We start from the raw sequence: 20,203 nt of genomic DNA on the forward strand, positions 1-20,203 counted from the left end.
TCCCCATGAGTCTGTGTGTATTCAGGTTTAAGTCCTCACCAGAATAGAAAAACAGACACACACACACACACACACACATATGCATACATATTGTTTTCTGTCTTGATTATATTATAATTATATAATAAGCTAATTTGAATATTTGCTAAATAAATTAGGAATAATATAAAAATAAAACAGGAGTCAGACATTTTACTTATTAGTATTAGAAAAAAAAGCTGATATTTAATTTAGCTGAGTACAGAACATTCTGTTTAGTTTGTAATACAGTAAATGTCGTTTAGAGCACTCATTGTTTTACTTGGCATTACTTCAGTGTTAATACATGGCCTTTTTTTTTACTGACTTTCAAACAAGGACAGTCATAAATCAACATTCATGATGACAGATTGATTATCTTTTGTGAATGTACTTCATGTATCAGCAGCCCAGACGCATTTCTAGCAAATTGATCACGTCAATTAAAATCCCACTACCATTATCAGATGAAGGACTTAATAAGAGGTCTAGCCTTTTAAAATGTCGATTTGTGTTGTTTGTTCTTTGTTTTGTGCCTTGATGTGTCCCGTTCCTGTCTTTGCCCAGGCCCTGAGGTGTCAGCAAAATCTGAACGCGTATAGCTGACACTAAGGGAACACGCTTTGAATTGCAACGTTCTGTCACCTGTTCAGTCCAGCCATCCTGGTAATCAACAGAAACGAGGTGTCAATCATTGCAAACAGCAGTCAGGAAACAAGTTTGCAATATGTGCACTTATCAAATCGAACACTCTTTCCCTGGCAAGCTACAAAACAATATTAACAAGGACAGACTATGTAAAGTTATAGGCATCCTCAGGCGCACAGCAGCCGCAGTACATCATTCAGAGGAAGCTACTATGTATAAAGGGCAGCAGGATCCATGCTGCACCTTGTCACATCACTTCCTAAAAAAGCACAGGAAGTGTTTTATTAATACTGTGTTACCGTGTACGGTTCGCGTGACACATTCAAAACAGAGCGCTGGAAAATATCAAGAAGCGCAGGGTTGACGTAACCGTAGATCTTTGCCCTTTTGTTCAACATAAATGTAAGTTGCACAAAAAACACTAAGCTGAGATAAGACATTTTATTTCTGTCACGTGTTATGCTGTTTTGGACAAAGTAACCGACCGAAAATTGAGACGTTGTTGAAAGTGACAGTAAGCTCCAACTTTCCACACACTAATGTAGCATAAGTAGAATGTGCCAAATGTCTGTGACTATTATTTAAAGGAATATTTAAATAGTTCTGCCAAAAGTTTATATTTCTCAGTGCTAATTTTCATTTTTGGGTGAACTAACCCTTTAACATGTCTGTTGCAAAAAAATCTATATAATTTTCAATTGTGCTGATAAAAACAGCAGACCTGCTTATGCGATATTGCTTAACTCTTACAAATAAAGGTTCTTTACTGGCATTGATGGCTCCATGGAGAGCCTTTAACATCCATGGAAACCTTCCATTGCACTAACGGTTCTTTGCAGTGAAGAATGTTTCTTTAGATTATTAAAATATTCTTCACAAGAAAAAAAAACAAAGAAAACGTTTTTTTTTTTTTTTAAGAACTATTCACTTAAGAATAGTTACTATTCCAACTATTCCAAAATGGTTCTTCTATGGTACTGCTGTGAAAACCCCCTTTTGAATGCTTTGAATAAATGTTTGAATTTATTATATCATACAAAATAAATACAATACAAAAACTCATACAAGGGTATTTTTTCCACATATCTTGATTTTTGAGGACACTGTGATAGGCTACATCGTGTAATTAAAGTGTGCACTGTCAAGGCACTGTTAGAAAAAGCTACATTTAGAAAAAGATTCATTCATGATTTCTCTATGACATTTATTGTTTTTACTCTCTTTTTAGCATTTTTGATGTAAATTACTAATTTTCATTTTTGTGTGAACTGTTCCTTTAAGGCAGTGAAGGATGAACTCATTGAACCTACTCCAAAAAAAAAAAAAAAAAGCGGAACTGCCAATTAAGCACTGTCGTGTACTAGTGCAACCTCAGACTTCCAGAGGGGTCCTAGAGGTCAGACAAGACTTCAGCTAGATGAATGTTGGCTACATTCAACAGCGAACTTCAAAAAGCCCTTCTTATCTGTTCTTCTTTGCTGCCTCCTTTTCTTCTCTCTGTCTTTTTTACTTTACTCCAGCTTTCCGTCCACATGTTTAGAAGAAAAGGGGATTGTTGCATTACTGCTAACAGGAAGAAGTGCCACAAAGGGTTGCTAGTGCTCATTAGGCAGATCTTAGAGCTCTACAGCAAAGAGTAAAGTCTTTTGTGAGGGGACTTAAATGTCTGTAAGAGGGTCCAATTATGCGGCCAATTGTTTTGACAGAACTGATTAGCTCACAACTTAAAGCACCCCATTAACATCACAACCAGCTAACAAGTTTTGTGCTATAAAGGAATAGTACAACAGTACTTTCTTGGTCTTTCAGACATTGTCAGTGTAGGACACCGTGTGACACTGATGACAGGCTGAAGCCATGAGATTGATGGCTGGGCAACCAGGCAGAACTGACATCAATGGAGCGCTGAGAAGTAATGTGCAATACAGCTAAATGCTGCTGGAGCAAAACATCAATCAAACTGATGCTACACTTTATATACCTTTAGTTTAATGTACTTTCTTGTTAAAAAAGCACTAAAAATAAGCATTTAAAAACATTTTCAACCCAAAATGAAAATTCTGTCATTATTTATTCACTCTCATGTCATTCCAAACACATATGCTTGTATTATTTTTATAATATTTATTGTATAATTTTATATGTACAGTATATTTTCACTAGGGCTGCACGATTAATCGCATGCGATATTTAACGCGCATCTTATCAGTAAAGCCGGTTCTGTAATCAGCGGTAAATCTCCATCATCTGCGTGCTTTCACATTGAGCAGCATTAACTACACAGAGCCGTTGTTCACTGATGAGAAGCGCAAAAAATCGCGCGAATATGAACGTGGTTTAGCGCAGCTCGTCAGTGAACAACGGCTCTGTGTAGTTAATGCTGCTCAATGTGAAAGCCCGCAGGTGATGGAGATTTACCGCTGATTACAGAACCGGCTTTCTGACAAGATGCGCGTTAAATATCGCATGCGATTAATCGTGCAGCCCTAATTTTCACCTTACACAAGTGTGTCATTGTATGGAAAAGAGCTGCATAATGATTCTTTAATGTCTATGTTTTCATATAATGCCTGGCCATGTCTGCCAAGCAAAAAAATAAAAAATAAAAAAGCTTGAAGAACCATAATACTACTGCACTGTATTTCAAGTTGTCTGAAGTCATACAATAGCTTTGTGGGAGAAGCAGGCACAAACTGGTCACTATGAACCGTCGCAAATTCGACCTTTGTTTTCCTTTAGGAAAAATAATATATATGTGACCCTGGACCACAAAACCAGTCGTAAGGGTCAATTTTTTTCCAAATTGAGATTTATACATCATCTGAAAGCTGAATAAATACGCTCTACATTGATGTATGATTTGTTAGGATAGGACAATATTTGGCCGAGATACAATTATTTGAAAATCTGGAATCTGAGGGTGCAAAAAATCCAAATATTGAGAAAATCACCTTTAAAGTTGTCCAAATGAAGTTCTTAGCAATGCATATTACTAATCAAAAATTAAGTTTTAATACATTTACAGTAGGAAATTTACAAAATATCTTCATGGAACATGATCATTACTCAATATCTTAATGATTTTTGTCATAAAAGAAAAATCTATAATTTTGACCCATACAATGTATTTTTGGCTATTGCTATAAATATACCCCAGCGACTTAAGACTGGTTTTGTGCTCCAGGGTCACATACACGAGTTGGAATGACAAGAGGCTAAATAAAGACTTAATTTATGTTTGAACTATTCTTTTAATATTTCTAGCTATAGGTGACGATCACATACCAACACAGTTGAACAACAGCTCTTTCTTGCACTGGTTTGAGCAGCCATCTCCATTAGCGAAGTTCATGTCATCACATTGCTCTCCAAGATATCTGAAAGGCATACAGACATAAGTCATTAAAATAGTTCAATCACACAAGTAACCTTACTGCCACAAAGCTGTTTTAAATAAATAAAAAATGAACCTTTAGTCAGTCATGGTTCAAAACAGCTGTTACCAGAATAAGCAGAAATAAAGCAAGGTATATACTTTTCCAATCAGTTAATGGAAATCTGCTCATTGAAGACAAAGATACAGCTTCTGTAAACAATCTTACACAAACAACTCAATTCAATGAGCCATTCTGTTAATCATGTTTATTTCAGATTGTTTTATTCACAATACGTTACCTATTTTCTAGGGATCTAACGATGCATCTCGAGCTGGTTGAAAATCGACGCAAATACGTCATGATTCAAATCGGTTGAGATGTTAAATGAATCGCGACAGTTTATATAAATGTATTTCTGAGAAACTGACTGTCTTTAGGAAAGTTTAGATGGTATTTTCTTTCCTTCTCTGTATAATGCATATTAAAGTAGCAGCGCTGCTTTGTTTACAGCAGCAACCAAGGAAACGCTGTATCGCTGCTGTTCCATAAGCGCCACCTGCTGTCAGAGATTGAATTTGCATCTCAATCAGCCCGTCTGCTGCTGTTGATTCCTTCAGATGTTTTACTGTATAGTTTCACAAAGCTAAAAGCAGACCATTCTGCTTTTATATTCTGCAATCGAAATTATACAATCTAATTTAGATTAAAAACTGCTCATGCTTGGATCAAGATTAAAATACAGTTGTTGCCTCTAATTTTAAATGGAAAGAGCACAGGCAAAGCCTTAGTTTGTTTATATGAAGAGATTTATTTTATTTGTATTATTTATTTATGTATTTGATTTGGAGTTTGTTTTAAATTTTTAATTTAGTTATGTTATTCTACATATATTCAATTCACAAAGAAATGTGCAGCATTTTGTCCAAGCAGTATAAAAGGACACCTTTTCATTTATAATTTTTTATATTATAATATTAATATATTAATATATTAATACATGAGAAAATCATATCATGAAATCAGTATTGTGAATCACATCGCATTGTGAATTGAGTGAATCATTAAATCCCTACTATTTTCATAACATGGCTATAATCATTGTCACCCACAGTGGTTGCAGTAAACCACAAGGATATGTAAATTTTTCATTTCCATTAGATTTATAGTGAATGCAGTGAAAGTTTAGAGAATGAATTCACTTTTGGATGAGTCCATCTCCACAGTAGGGTGAGCCCAGCTGGTGAGAGAGAGGAGGAGATGGTTCACTCTCCGCTCTTCTAGACACTGTCAGCACGTGGTAGGTGTACGTCTCATCAGGCTTTAAGTCCCTGGAACACATAAACAAGGGCTATTAGTATGTTTTTAAACTTTTATGCAGGATGTAAATTATGGGGTGGTTTAGAGAAACCCAACCCCCCAATGCTTGCACTCCTAAAACTGTAGTCAATTAAAAGGTTGTGGGTCTTTACCATTCAAAAGTTTGAGGTCAATGAGAACATATTTACACAGCAAGGACACATTAAATTACCCAAAGTTAAAGTAAAAATGTATAATGTAAAAAAAAGATAAAAACAAAGAAAAAAAATGTTGTTGTTTAGAACTTTCTATTAATCAAAGAGTCCTGAAAAAAAAAGGTTTCCATAAAAAAATTATATAAAAAAATAAATAAAATAAAAGAGAAACAGCACAACTGTTTTCGACATTAATGATAATAATAATACATTTAATAAAACATTTCTAAATGTTTCTTTAAAAAATGCAGCCTTGGTGAGCATAAGAGACTTATGATAAGAAAAAAAAAATCTTACCAACCCCCGAAACTTTGTAATGGTAGGGTACATATGTTTCAATAGGGTTTTCAAATGTTTTATTAGAGATAAAAGTTTGATCACAAGTTAGAGTACTGCCGCCAAACAGACAACGGTGAACAGATATATTGCTCATATGCTTTCCATTAGTACTTCAACAAAACATGACAAGAACTGTCATCATTTATCGCTTTATTATATATTAGCACTTTATTATAGAACTGCTTTAGATCTGCACCTGTTCCCGACTTGAGATGAATGTGCACTTTTCTATGTTATATCCATATATCAAACATATATCACGAAAACCTTAGTATAAAGAAAAGACTTCATACCTTTAAAAGCAATCTGCTTACCTCTACCTACATTAACACTCTTTAAATATTTACAACTGAGAGATGGAAAATTGCTTCGGAGTGAGTGTTTATGAGACATTTGTAGTGTTTGCCATTATATAAGACGATAACCACTCAGTGCATTTAATTTAAGGGATTTTGTGCGAAACAAACGGTCCCCTTTCATCGTCAAGCACCAACAATTAGATGCTAAGAAAGGATTGCTATTGTAATGTGACTCTACGTAGAGTACAAAGCGTGCTGTACGCACTCTGAGCTCTCGGCACTCGTCATGACTGTAATACAATCCTTCAGGTACACGAAGCACAAGACTCAGCAAAGTAAAGCTCTAGTCATCATCTGTGCCGGGATCAGGCCTCTAAGCTCAGCATAAGACCACCCAAATGACCCAAGACCCCCTCGTCCCATAAAACGCATTTCCGCTCTCATTCTATTTATCTTCACCTCACAATGAAATGCCACGAATAGAGAGACGGAGAATGGAGGTGGAGGGAGCGCAGGATCAGTCGGGGAGGCAGAGGGGGAGGTACGGCAGGCACTTTTCTCTCGGACAATACGCCCATCTGTCTGTGTTACTAGTCCTTAACTCCACTTCTTTCTTAAAAAAGATAAATAAATAAAATATCTTTCTGTTATTGATCCAGCCGCTTATGGGGCTCGGGTTAACGAAAACATTTTAATCACGACTCAGATCAACCCTTTAACCTCTGTCTGCACAAACTTGGAGGGATCGCGCAGTGTGCGGAAAGCCTCACAGCTGGTTCAGGTATACTTGACTCAATCAGCTCCACCATGAGGCTCTAAAACCCCACAAGATCCTCCAGCTGCAGACTTCCCAAACAGTCAAATATGGGTCAGAGAGCCTCAGTGGTGTGAGAACCGCCGAGTGCCAGAGGACACTTCGCTAGAACTGCACGCGGAGTCTGAGCCAACCCCCAAAGGCAAGAGCTGGAAGATCTTGGCCCGCAATGTGGTCTTGTGGCTGTGTTTTTCTAAGACATGTTTGTTGTGGAGAGGCAGAGCAAAGCTAAAAGAGTACTGCTGCTATCCTTAACAGCCACAGTGACTCCTGAGGTAGACCGTTGGCTTGGCTTCCACAACGAGGAAAGGATATTTTGCCCGTTGAATCGACTAAGTATCAATTTAGCCATCAATGTCTTGTGGCTACATTACGAATTTGCGGCGAGGCTGTTTGTTTGTGAAATCATAATAATTTATTGGAGCTTTTGAGCAATACTAAAAACACTCAGAGATGATCATTCTTAAAAATAAACCCGCTGATATAAAACTTTTTATAAGTCAGCCTGCATACAAAGACACAGTACAAGAAGACAACATTCAAATGAAATTCCATAGTCGCATACGAGTAATAATTCGTAGAAACCCTGGAGCTCAAACGTTGCGATGTGCCACAGCACCTTCCTGTCTTCGTGTTTTCGGATGACAACAACGTTTTTCGAGCCTCTGTGTTGGAATTTGTGGTAGCTCATGACATCATCACTATTCCCGTGAGGGATACCCTGCAGTAGTGTGGGAAAACATCGCAGCTCTTAAGTCAATAGGGTGGGAGCGTGCAGCACTGACAATGTTCAGGAAGCACACGGCTAGTTAAGCAAGACGGTAACCAGACACTAAAGCAGCTAAAATCTCTGGGCATAAATATGACCGGTTTCACTTCCTGAAATCATAATGGGTTGGTTTCTATCAACACTTGTAGGTTTTCATCTCTCCAGAGTTGAAGTATCTTTACAGTATCTTTTCTTTCCCAAATTACCATATAGGTTAATGATTTATAAGGGGCCATTCACACAGACTGTATTTTTGCATTAAAAAAGACAATTTTGAATTAATTTCTTTTTTAAAGTTCAACTTATTTTAACGAGTGCTGTGTTTTTAGAATGCCTTGTCATACACAAGATGTTGCAAAAGACACAAACATTTTAAGAATTAATTTTAATGACTTTAAAAATGTGGTGTAATCAAGTAATATAAATCAATATATATATAGGCTATATATATATATTTTTTTTTTATTTTTATTATTTTTTTTTTTTTGCAAATATTAATGATTAAATAATAGATATTTAATTTTGGGGGAGGTCACCCCACATTACATCTTACAACCTGAACTAACCACAAATTATTTGATATTTTAAAAGCCTTGACACACAGTCATGAGGGTCAGCAGGGTTCCTCTCTATGATGTAATTTCCTTTTTTTTTTTTTTTTGTGTGCAATGTGGTCTGCACTTAAATGCAGCTGGACTTTGAAACAAACTAGCAGAAGAGTGAGATATACAAGTCTGTCTTTTCTGTTGCTTGTAATTGAGCTCTATAGAGGAGCACACTCATCCTCCTTAGTTTTTTTGAAGGTACTCCTCTCTTTCAGCCCAGATGTTGGAAAAATCATATTATAGTATTCGCTGTCTACCTTCAAAAGAAATCAAAGAGATGCATCTCATAATGCCAAGCCCTCTGTGCAGCTGTTCGCTGCTTGAAGTGTTTAGGAGGAGAGTGATGATCTAAAAACTTAATTACTTCAAAGGAGTGGAAATAATTTGTCATTTAAAATCAAAATCAGATTTCATATGGCTAAATAAAACAACAACACAACCTCAATCATATAATTTACCGAACCACAGATGTTTGGTCAGACCGCAACTCAACCCAAGAGATCCATCAAGTGGTGCTTACTATACGCAATATGAATGAAAGAGAAACACGCCGCTGGAATCCATGACAGCTCTGGAGGAAAATGTGAAATTCTTGCAATGTTGACCTTCAAGTAGGTAATACGTAATCTCTTCAGATTACTACAGGAAAACAAAGAGACACTGCACAAACACAGATGTCTAACCCAGAATGTCTTGCTTGTGAATGGATACTATTCTGAAGTCATGAATCATGCATGTTTTTCACAGCTTTAAAGCAATTATTCATCAAAGAATTATCCACACATACATACTGCACATTTTCCCTCGTGTCATTAAAAAAAGTGATGGAAATATGGAAAAATGAAAGATTCTGCAAAAAAAAAAAAAAATCTGAGTAAAGAATGCTCAGAAAGTTCACATTTTGCATTTTACAAACAAAAACAGCAGCATATGGGTTTGGAACAGCATGTAGGTGAGTAATTAATCACAACATTTTAATTTTTGGGGTGAACTACAGCTTAAAATGCACAAGACAAAGCTAAATTTGCATATCTTGTGCATGTTTACAACACACAGCACTGATTTGTGGGTTGAGTGTATTCTTTTACAACACGTTGTCTTGTTGGCCTGTGACATAATCATATTGATAAATCTGCAAATGAAAACAGGGGTGTGTAAAGCAGTATGGAGGTTCTCAGAGGCCATGCTGCTTAATCACTCTCTATACTGTAGCAGCAGTGATCTATAGCGGCTGTTCTTTGGCTGAGATCCGATATTATAGCACATTCCCCTGCTACACTGAAGAGCTCTCATTAGGAAGCCTGCCTCTTTTAGCCAGACACCAATTTGATTGGGGCTGCTTTCACTGGTCACAATGAGTGATTGCCTGCCTCTATTGGAGCTGAACTAGGCTTGCACCTGGAGGATGAAATGGCCATGTAATTTTGCGCCACTCTGGAGCTGACAAAACATTTTATGGCCCTTGTTTTCCTGGATGATATGAAAATGATCTCTAGCTAATTGTCATAAAGCGATGAAGGATCAGGAAAGGCCACCCACATTGAGGACTGAAAGGGAGAAGAAGTGAGAAAAACAGAAAACAATAACAATAGGACAAAATAACTGACAAGAATCATGCCTGCAATACTTTTCATTTCAGGTAGTAAACTGTTCTAATCTCATCAAATGATTCCTGGTAATTTAGTAACATTTCCTAGGAGTCTCTGAGAAACAACTCCATACCTATAACTATAATTACAGCTTATAGCTTAACTTTTTATATATTTTTATATAGTAACTTTTACTTGCCCTGTCCTCATTTTTCACTTGCTCCACTACAAAATAAATAAATAATATATAGACATTCACATTTATAATGTTACAACATATTTGTATTTTAAATATTCAAAGAATATTTCATTTTAAATATCATGTTAGAATGATATTAGCATATGAGAATAATTTTGAAGGATAATGTGAAACTAAATTGTAATATCATTATAAATGATTCACTTGTAATACTATTTAAATGATTCAATAATAAGAATAGTAATAATATTTCACAACATTAGTGTTTTTACTATAGGCTATTTTTATCAAATCAAAGCAATCAAAAACTCCAAAACTTCTTTCCCAAAACTCCAAAAATTATATCAATTTAACAGTATTACATTTATATTGTAGTTTATGATTTGTACAGATTTTTATTCTGATTTATATACTATTTTATATTTTAATTATACACCTCTCTTTCCATATTATTGTGGAAATATGGACTTATTGTTGTTCATACTGAATCCAACTACTGCAGTAAATTCCTTTAGACCAGCCTCAGTGCAATAATAAAACAGTACTCAAAAAAGTCTGAGATCTAGAAGTTACTGTAAAATTCCCATGAGCAAGCCTAACTCAAGGAATCGCTTGTGCTGATACTGAATAATGCATTTCCTGGATTTAGCTTTTAGCTGAAGTGCAAGTCTTTCTGAAATATCTTGTATTACTCCTCACAACAGCTTTCTCAACAGCACTTTCGCTCTGCATTTATGAATTTTAGATGCGGGGAGTTTTTCACTGATCCCAGAGCGGTACAAGCCTGCTGATACACTGATACATTTTCTCACCATCTGGTGAATACAGCTGTGCAGCATTAATACATAAAACAAACCTTTTCAATTAAAAAAACACATTATCTGAGCAGATTAAGCTGTTGGCTGGATCTGGATACCTTGCTAACACAACTTGGACTGTGCTACTACAAACTAAACACAGCTTTAATGTATGTTTGGATATGTTAATATAAATACTACTTTAGTTCTGCAAAGAGTTAAGACTTTTTTTAAAGACTTTATTTAAAAATATCTAGATATTTATTTGTTAAGATGAAAAGATCTTCATGTCTTTTCCTAACATACTGCTGCTGCAGCTGTCACTGTATTTACTGGAGTTTCACTTGTCAGCCAACTTTTTGGAAACAAGAAAAGACACCCAAAACAGCCCAGTGTGAGGACAGTGAAGTTCAGCGGGTTCACATTGGGTCTTGTTTATATGCACTGAGTAGATTTTTTGTGAAAGCTAATGTACACATTATTGGCAGCCTGACAACTGAGGTGTGGTCTTGTTCTGTTGGAGGGCCCAGCATTCAGAAGCTCTGGAAAAAAAGTCCAACACAAAAGGAAGCAGACACAATGCCTTCCTACTAAATGACTAAAGTCTTCATTAATGTCTTATTAATAAGAGGCATATTTCCCTGACAGAAAAAAATGGATGCCCAATAGGCCATTTTTACAGATTTTAAAAAGTCAAGTTTCATACTTTAGTTATTCCAAGAAATTATCCCGAAATCATTGTGGAGGTTCACAACTATTGTTTGAAGAATAATAAATGAAAAAAAGGAAACATTGTCAATTAATCTGAAATATCTTTACATGTAAATGTCCTTGCAGACTGCACACAATATACAGCATTGTCTTATTCACGCACACATGACTCTGATGAACTGATTCCTTTTAGTGAATCAAAAACACACAGCACAAGCAGTGTAATCTGATTCACAAACAATTGACTCTTATGAACTGATTATTTGTAGTGAATCAAAAACATATAGCATAAGCTGTGTAGTCCGACTTATAAAAAAAACTCTAATTGAGTCAATCCTTTAACTCAATCATTTAAAAAGACTCACAAACATAGGATTTACCATTTAAATCAGTCTGACAAAACCTTCATAATATTATATTGTTCAAATACATATAAAAAATACTATCTATCTATCTATCTATCTATCTATCTATCTATCTATAATCTATAAAATATTTAGAAATTCAAATGTGTATATATGATGGAAAAACTTATGATTTTTTCATATAACAAAAAGGTTTTTAATACTTTTATTTAACAATAGCCCCTCTATCTATCTAGTTGCAGTCTATCTGTCAGCCTTTCAATCTGACAGTCTGCCTGTTTCTGCTGTTATCAAAGAGGCAGAGGCTCTTCAAACACTCTCCAACTGTTTTGTGGCCACTCAGAATTTGAGTATCCCATGAAGTTAAACTGCCTGGGAACACTTCAGCATGTATCTCTCAGATGGCAACAAGCTGGCTGTGAAATTCTTCAAGCTGACCTGAACCCCCAGCCCAAGGAGTAAAGGATATGTTTGAAGACCTCACGCATAGTACCTAAGAGACATTCGTGCAACGGCAAAGCACATCAACACATGGCAAAAGCTAAAACATCATGAGCCAGTGTTCCTAGAAATGTCTTGAATAGTGTTAGCGCATTCAGTAATTATTTGTTTATGGTGGCAGTCATGATGACACGCAAAAGAAAACTTTTCAGAGCCTCTTTAAGAGTTCATACGTCTAAGTTTTCCAGTACAAATCATTCATAATAGAGGGACAAATATTTCATCCTTACTAGGGGCCGTAACAATACATTGATATGGACCTATACATCAATCAAATGACCAACAATACAATGTATCAATGCAACACCTAAAATAGATATTTTTAAGATTAACTTTTGAACTTTTATTTTTGATGTTAGCCATATTTCCACAGATTGTCCAGTGACTGTTCTACGTATTTCCACCAAGATGTGCATTCTCTTTTAAAATGTACAAGTGCCAGATGATCATGATGCAGCAACCTAGCATTGCTGTTGGCAGCCAAAAAAACACAGACAGTGTATTCCCTCCTGTCAAACTCAAGTCATGGGAAGCACAGAAAACTAAAAGACTTTCCTCACTGTTGTCATTGCTTATCTCATTGAACAAGCCAATGATGAGCTGTCATTAAATGAGTCATGATCTCATGTGCAACATGATTTTTTCCCCATCATTTATTGTTCTGTATCAAAGTGTTTTTGTTGTGAATATCCCGATTTGGATACAGGATTTGCAATTTTCACAGAGTTAAATTACATGTTCATGATATATTTTGGTTGCATTTGTGAGCTTTAATTTAAAAAATGTAACTGGTTGTGTAAAATTGGCAAATACTATTATAATATTGTTATCACAGGCCCCTGAATCTAATCAAATCATAATCGTATCAGTACATGTTTGAGATGCTGTCAAATATCATATATAGGTGTCAGATCCAGGGATATTATCGTTAAAACTAGAACTAAAACTATAAAAACATTTTTGAAATAAAGCTGAAATAAATTAAATATATGAATATTTTAACTTCTTAAAATCTTATAAACTTTTTTTTTCAGTTTCCTATTTGTATTTAGTTTAATACTAACTGGAAATAAAATAAATAAAAACTAAAACGGAAATAAATTAAACCTTAAAAGTAATATTACAAAGAAAACTAATAAAAATAACTAAAGCACACAATAAAATGACAAAAAAATGTACTAAAAGGAAAATGAAAAGTGAAAGTATAAAAATAGCTAATTCAAAAATATGAATAAACACTGTAGTAGTTATAAATAACATATACACCCCTAATCCTTACCTGTCCACATATCTCAGAGTGGGTTCCTGAAGGATCAGCCCATATGGTGAATGTGTGAACGGTGGCTGTCGAACCAGTCTATAGCGTAGAGGATGACTCGACCGGCACAGAGGATTGTCTGGCTTTGAGGCAAGCAATGTGGCGTCGATTTCCAAGTGCTGCTCCATGGTGAAGAACTGCACCCCATACACCTCCTCCTTCACATCTAGCTTAAGTGTCAACGGTGTGTCACAGAACACATACTGTGGACCCAGCGAGATGTTGTTACCACTGAGGGTCAGCAGAAGGATGTCGTGGATTGCAGGCAGTCCAGTCTCCTCCAGAGAGAAGAAGGTGACCCAAACAGTGAGGGAGTCAGGCACCAGCGGATAGGCAAACTCGAGCTGCAGCATACAGCCCTGGGGTGGGCAAGATGCTGAGCCAACACTACTCGAGTCTAGGCCGGCGTTGGGGCTCCAAGTGCTGACGCTCGCTTCACAGGCCTGCTCTACATCTGGTGGACCTAAAGAGGACAGCAAAGAATGAAATCAAGACTCTCTTTTTTAGTCAACATGTTTCAAACTTGGTAGCACAAGTTAATGTCATTATTTCCCCTTATACACTGTGAGGTTATGAAAATGAGAGGGGTATATTGATGCTGCCAGGGTATTGCTATGTGGTTGAAAAACCCTTAAAACCAAATAGTAATGTTGCCAAAAAGAAATAATGAATGTTCAATAGGCCCACCATTTTTACAGATTGTAAGAAGTCATTTGAAATTGGATCCTACTTCAAGTTTCATGACTGTTTAGTTATTTCAAGAAGTTATCCTGAATTCATTGCAGAAGTTCACAACTAGGGTTTGGAGAAAGAAAACAGTACAGATTTGACGATTACTTATACGTTTTTATATTTAAATGTACTTGCAGCTTTTACAGTGTCCCATTTACACACAAATGACTCTTCTGAAATGATTATTTTTAGTGAATCAGAAACATACAGCCTAAGCCGTGTAATTCACAGACAAATGACTCTAAATGAGTCAATTCTTATACTGAATCTTTCTATTTTTGGTGGACCCAAGGATAAAAACCAAGTCTGTATTGTGTAGTCAACATGTTTCAAACTTGGTAGCACAAGCTAATGTCATGTTACTTCCTCTTAAACACCATGAGGTTCTGAAAATGAGAGGGGTACATTAACGCCACCAGGATCCTAGTGTCCTTGCCAGGGTACTGCAATGTGGATAAATCCTTAAACCTAAGTATGACCAATAGTAATAATACCCATGTTTGCCTTAGCAAGCACTGCTAATTATTTACAGATGAACAAAAAAAATAATAATCCTGAGCGATATCAATTGCAATGACTTTTGCTATTACATCCGATTATTGGGTTCTTGGATTAATGAACGGCATTTCAAAAACAAACAAACAGTTTCTAAGAGGGTCAAATGATGTTCTTCAGTAAGATGGCAGGAGGTCATGGGGAGAATTCTGGCCCTGGGCCCAGTTTTCCTTTTTAGAAACTGTCAAGAGGTCATTGTGAGGCAGCTGAAGAGGCAGGGGCCCGGAGAGGGGGTAAGATTGACAGGGAGGTCCCACTGAAGCTCTGAAGGAAAATGTGCTTAAAGGGGTCCTATTATGCTCTTTTACAAAGTCTTGATTTTGTTTTGGGGGTGTACTAGAACAGGCTCTCATACTAGGTTGTTCGAAAAACACATTATTTTTGACATATTTTACATTATTACAACACCTCTCTCCTCAGTCTGGCATGAACGGCTCGAATAGTTCCTGTATCAAATGAAGGCCCGCCTTCTGAAATACGAAATGTGCTGTGATTGGTTAGCTGGGCCGGTGTGTGTTGTGATTGGCTGCACTCGGCACCTGGTCGGGAAATGTCATGCCCCTCACCATAGCCGCCTAAAAAGTGAAAAAGCATAATAGGACCCCTTTAAATGAGTCCTACAGCAGTGGCCAACAGCTACAAGCTTGCAGCTATACTAAAAGATAATTATACATTTATATTACAATGATGAGCTTCTGTAGAGCATTATTGATTTAATTCCATCCACCTTTGTTGGCTTGCAGAATAAAGCGGGCATATATAGCTTAAATATTTCAAAATAAATATTTCAAAAATATTTACAATGAATGAATTAATTACCATGATTTAAAACACCACTAAGGAGATGCAGCCAATACAATTTGGACACTCACTTAAATATGTGTGATGGCATTGGCTATGAAAATACCAAATGGCACCTGAAAATATATGATGCTAGAATTTTTCTTAGAACTAGCCTCATTTTCCTGAACCTTTTTGGCAATGACTTTTAACCAACTGGTGTTGAAGTGATTTTAGTGGATGTATGAAGTCAGTTCTCCTCAAGTTTAAACGTTTCCTAGCAGAGTAATCACAGGTGTAGCTCATCACATTAACTGTGAACATGTTTCACTATATCCCACTTAGGCCTATCTCATATCCCAGTTTTAGGCAGATTTATCCCCAATTTCCTCCTCCCAAGAATCAGAGAAAAACATCTTGTTGATGACCTCGGTCGGTTCCGATGTTCGGTGTGGATTATCTGGTAATATGAGGCATTTACAGATCGAATTTTGCACCTCCCGACCTGCTCGCACACAAACTAGGGCCTCTCCGATCATATCAAACATGTTTGATATTTAGAATTTTAAATCAGGATGATCACAATTACATCAGTACTTTCACAATAACCAATGCGCAACCACAAAACAAGCTGCTTTACGGGTCCATTGGATAGTGGAGATGGAGGAAATGTCTCACATTTGCCGTGCTGAACATCGGAAACCAACCAAGGAAATATAAATATAAATCGGCCTAAAACTCCTGTAGTGTTTAAGGCTTAAGGCTAATGAATCACAACCAGAAAGTGTCCTATTAGTTTTTTTATCTTAATCTTGAACAGCACATCTGTTGTTTTTGTCTGAAAAAAAAAAAAGCTGATAAACTAAAATGTGGATAAATCATGCTAATATTCTTGAACTAGAAAAACGTCTCAGGTTACTTATGTAACCATGGTTCCCTGAGTAGGGAACGAGACACTGCGTCCTCTAGGGGTCGCTATGGGGAACGCCTCGTCGTGACCCGTGTTTCCCTACGGCCAAAGACCTAGGCTACAAACCCCAAAATACTTACCTGTTAGGGCCAGACTCCTGGCCCCAGGGTAGAGCTCAAGGCTTGTAATCAGGAATAGATTCCTTTAAGGGAATACGACCAACTTTTTCAAGAGCTTTTGAAGTTTGAGCTAAAATAGTGGGCATATGTCATGGCCATTAGGGCCTAGTGCTTCTTCAGCGCTTGGGTAGATTATACAGATACTTTGCACTCATAAAATAACAGAATAAAAAAATGGATGCCTTGGAATTTCGATAAGAATAGCTTGACCATGGCAGTTTGGCTTCATTCTGTAATACAAAGATCAAAGGTTGAAGTACGAGGGCAAGATCATTGATACTGCGCAGGAAAACATGACTCATTCCCCGTGGTAAAAAACATTAATTTATGTGCACAAAGCTCTATGGACCAATTCTTCCATATGTCCACATTTTTCTAGCCTTAAAATAAACACATGAGAAAATCGAAATTTACGACAACTCCTATGACTAATTTTTTCCACACTTTTTAGTTCTTCTCCTCATAGATTACTTTGCTGTTCCATCCAATATTGGCCTCACTTGGCATCCTGAGTTGGGTGCAATGCTTTAATCATTTATCCCACTCAATAAAACTGCACATTAATGGTTTTGAACTGCACTCACCAATTGAACACAATTTCCAAGTGTCAAGAGAAACAGGTCTCTTTTAGTTTGCCAAAGTATCCAGCTTAAATCCAAACAGGAAACCTCCTAAAAGGATTCAAGTAGGCCACTAACAAAACCACTAAATGGCCTGTAAGTCTCATCATATGCATTGAGATTTATTATGACTTAATGTGATTGTGAATTCAACTGTTAAAAAGTTATTATGCTATTGTTACGTTCTAGAACATTTCGTGGACAGCACTGCAATAAAATTGTAAAACGCTGACAGAGTTAAATCAATAAAGCGTCGGTTCCTTTAAAATTAGGTTCTACCTTCGATTTTGGACTGGTGTGCATTTACTATACAATGTAACTCATTGATTAACTACCACAGTACAATGCATCGTTAGAGAAACTAACCAACTAGCTAAGACTGTTTTCACGAAACCATACAGTATCACAAACCTCTAAGGTTTGAACCATATTGGTTCAATGATACAGGACTGCTGTTAATGAATCATGCGCAGGTGGAGGACTAATAACTTATACTAATTGATCAATTCAAGATTTCCTAGTGAAAAAAAAAGTTAAAATTTAAATACATTTGTTATAAGTATACTACAAATACATTTACATATTTATGTGCTTAATAAAAATACACTGCAATTGTACTTTTGGGATACTAAACTGGTATACTTAAAGTCTGCTAAATTGGAAGTAATTTTGTGCTTAATGCACTTTAATTGTGCGGAAGTAGTGCTTCAGGTACACTTGTATACTTCAGGTACACTTTAAATATCTTGCATTTAAAGACTGATATTATGCAGAGATCATACAATCCTTATTCATTATGATATTACGACACATTTTAGGCATAACATTAAGAAATGTGCATTGTGCATTAAAGAAATACTTAATTTTATATCAGTAAGTCAAAAAAGATACGTCAATAAATATGCTAATGGCTTTGAAGTATACTTAGTATGAAATAAATGCATTTTAAATTATGGCATTTTTTTTTATTTACTTTTTTTACTAGGGTGCTGCTGTAACAAACATGACATCTAAAGACTACTTCTTCACAGTTTTTTTGTTCCTTGCCATCTTGGTAACAACGGGACTTGCAACCATAGTTGGCTATCAATGCTCCCCTGGTCAGTCTGCTTTCAAAAAAATCTGATTTCAAAATGCATATCAGTCAAACGAAGAAGGCATCTATTGTGGGGTTTATGGATAATATTTAAGGCTAAGGATTCAGCAGCATTATTGAGTCTTACCTTCTGCTTCACGAGGACTCCAGTGGCCGGAGGGAGAGCAGGGTCTGGGAGAAGAAGAGTTCGAGGCATACTGTAGGAGCACCCCAACTTCAGTACATCTGTCACAAACTGATCCCACTTCTCTAGGAAATCAACAGACAGCCAAGGTAGCAACTTAGACACAGCAACACCACAATAACCTCTTGATGCATTTAAAAATGGATAAAACAGTTTCTAAGATGATGAGAGAGAAATTCGGATTCAGATGACTCAAACCTCGCCTCACTATGACCTGTGGGCGCCATGTGCACTACTGCACTACATAAACTTTAATCTTTATTGACATGATTGACCTTGACTTGTTTAGCATCTCACCATTCATTTTTATTGGGGTACTTACATTATATAAGAATTTCTGGAATGAAATAATAAAACCTAATTAAACATACTGTATAAAAATTAACTACTGAAAGAAGCCTTAAAGACACTCAAACCATCACAACATCAATACAAAAAAAATTATAGTTTGTACAAAAAATAGCTTAAAACAACTTTTTTATTTTAAATAAATGTTTCATGAAAGGAGCAAAAAATGCTGGCTGTCCATATCAGTCAAACTAAATGTTATCTACATATTAAATTAAAACTAAATATTAGATTTATATAAAAAATATTACACATATTATGTAGATAACATTTATATAACATTTAACTTGCCCTTTAGTTTGATTTAGTTTGATAAGGCTATGTTTTATTTCTATGAAGTCTATATAATATTTTAAAATTTATTTATTTTTATTTATTACATTTTTTATTTATTTTTTTATTTAAAAAAAACAACAACAAAAAACAAACAAACACTAGCTTTCTATTTTTTCTATTCTATCTACTTGTTTCTTTTATTGTCCTCATTTGTAAGTCGCTTTGGATAAAAGCGTATGCTAAATGACTAAATAAATAAATAAATAAATATAAGAATGTTTTTGTTGGGGAATTTCTACATACAGTTTAAAATCCTGATTTTGTAATGTTCTAAAAATAAACATTAAATAAACATCAAAAATAAACTGTAACATTAAAAAACAATTAAAAAATAAAGTTTATTTTTTAAACAACACCAGAAAACATATCATTTGCTAAATATTTGTCTTTTTTTTGCAAGATATCTTTTTTCTTAATACATTTTAATTAATTTTATTTGACTTTTCTTCAATACCTTACAATACAAATAATGTTACTTCTTGGTTTCACAATTCTTGTTACATTTTTCATTATGGTTAACATTTTAATATATATTTTAAAGGGGTCATATGATGCGATTTCAATTTTTCCATTCTCTTTGGAGTGTTACAAGCTCTTGGTGCA

At 35.6% G+C, this 20,203-nt stretch overlaps 1 protein-coding gene across 2 annotated transcripts in view; it reads right to left on the reverse strand.

The window, feature by feature from the left end:
- The window catches only part of LOC107665047 (pappalysin-1-like), an 85,031-nt gene that overhangs the window by 37,436 nt on the left and 27,392 nt on the right, over positions 1-20,203 (reverse strand). For both annotated transcript variants that reach the window (XM_016455791.1, XM_016455790.1), the window contains exons 6-9: positions 18,860-18,981; positions 13,822-14,323; positions 5,243-5,371; positions 3,952-4,043 (exon numbers count right to left, since the gene is read on the reverse strand). In XM_016455791.1, coding sequence (XP_016311277.1) covers positions 3,952-4,043; positions 5,243-5,371; positions 13,822-14,323; positions 18,860-18,981 — 845 coding nt within the window. The remainder of the gene's footprint in view (positions 1-3,951; positions 4,044-5,242; positions 5,372-13,821; positions 14,324-18,859; positions 18,982-20,203) is intronic.

The sequence above is a fragment of the Sinocyclocheilus anshuiensis genome, unplaced genomic scaffold (assembly GCF_001515605.1).
Source record: "Sinocyclocheilus anshuiensis isolate Anshui unplaced genomic scaffold, SAMN03320099.WGS_v1.1 scaffold399, whole genome shotgun sequence".
Taxonomy (NCBI): Eukaryota; Metazoa; Chordata; class Actinopteri; order Cypriniformes; family Cyprinidae; genus Sinocyclocheilus; species Sinocyclocheilus anshuiensis.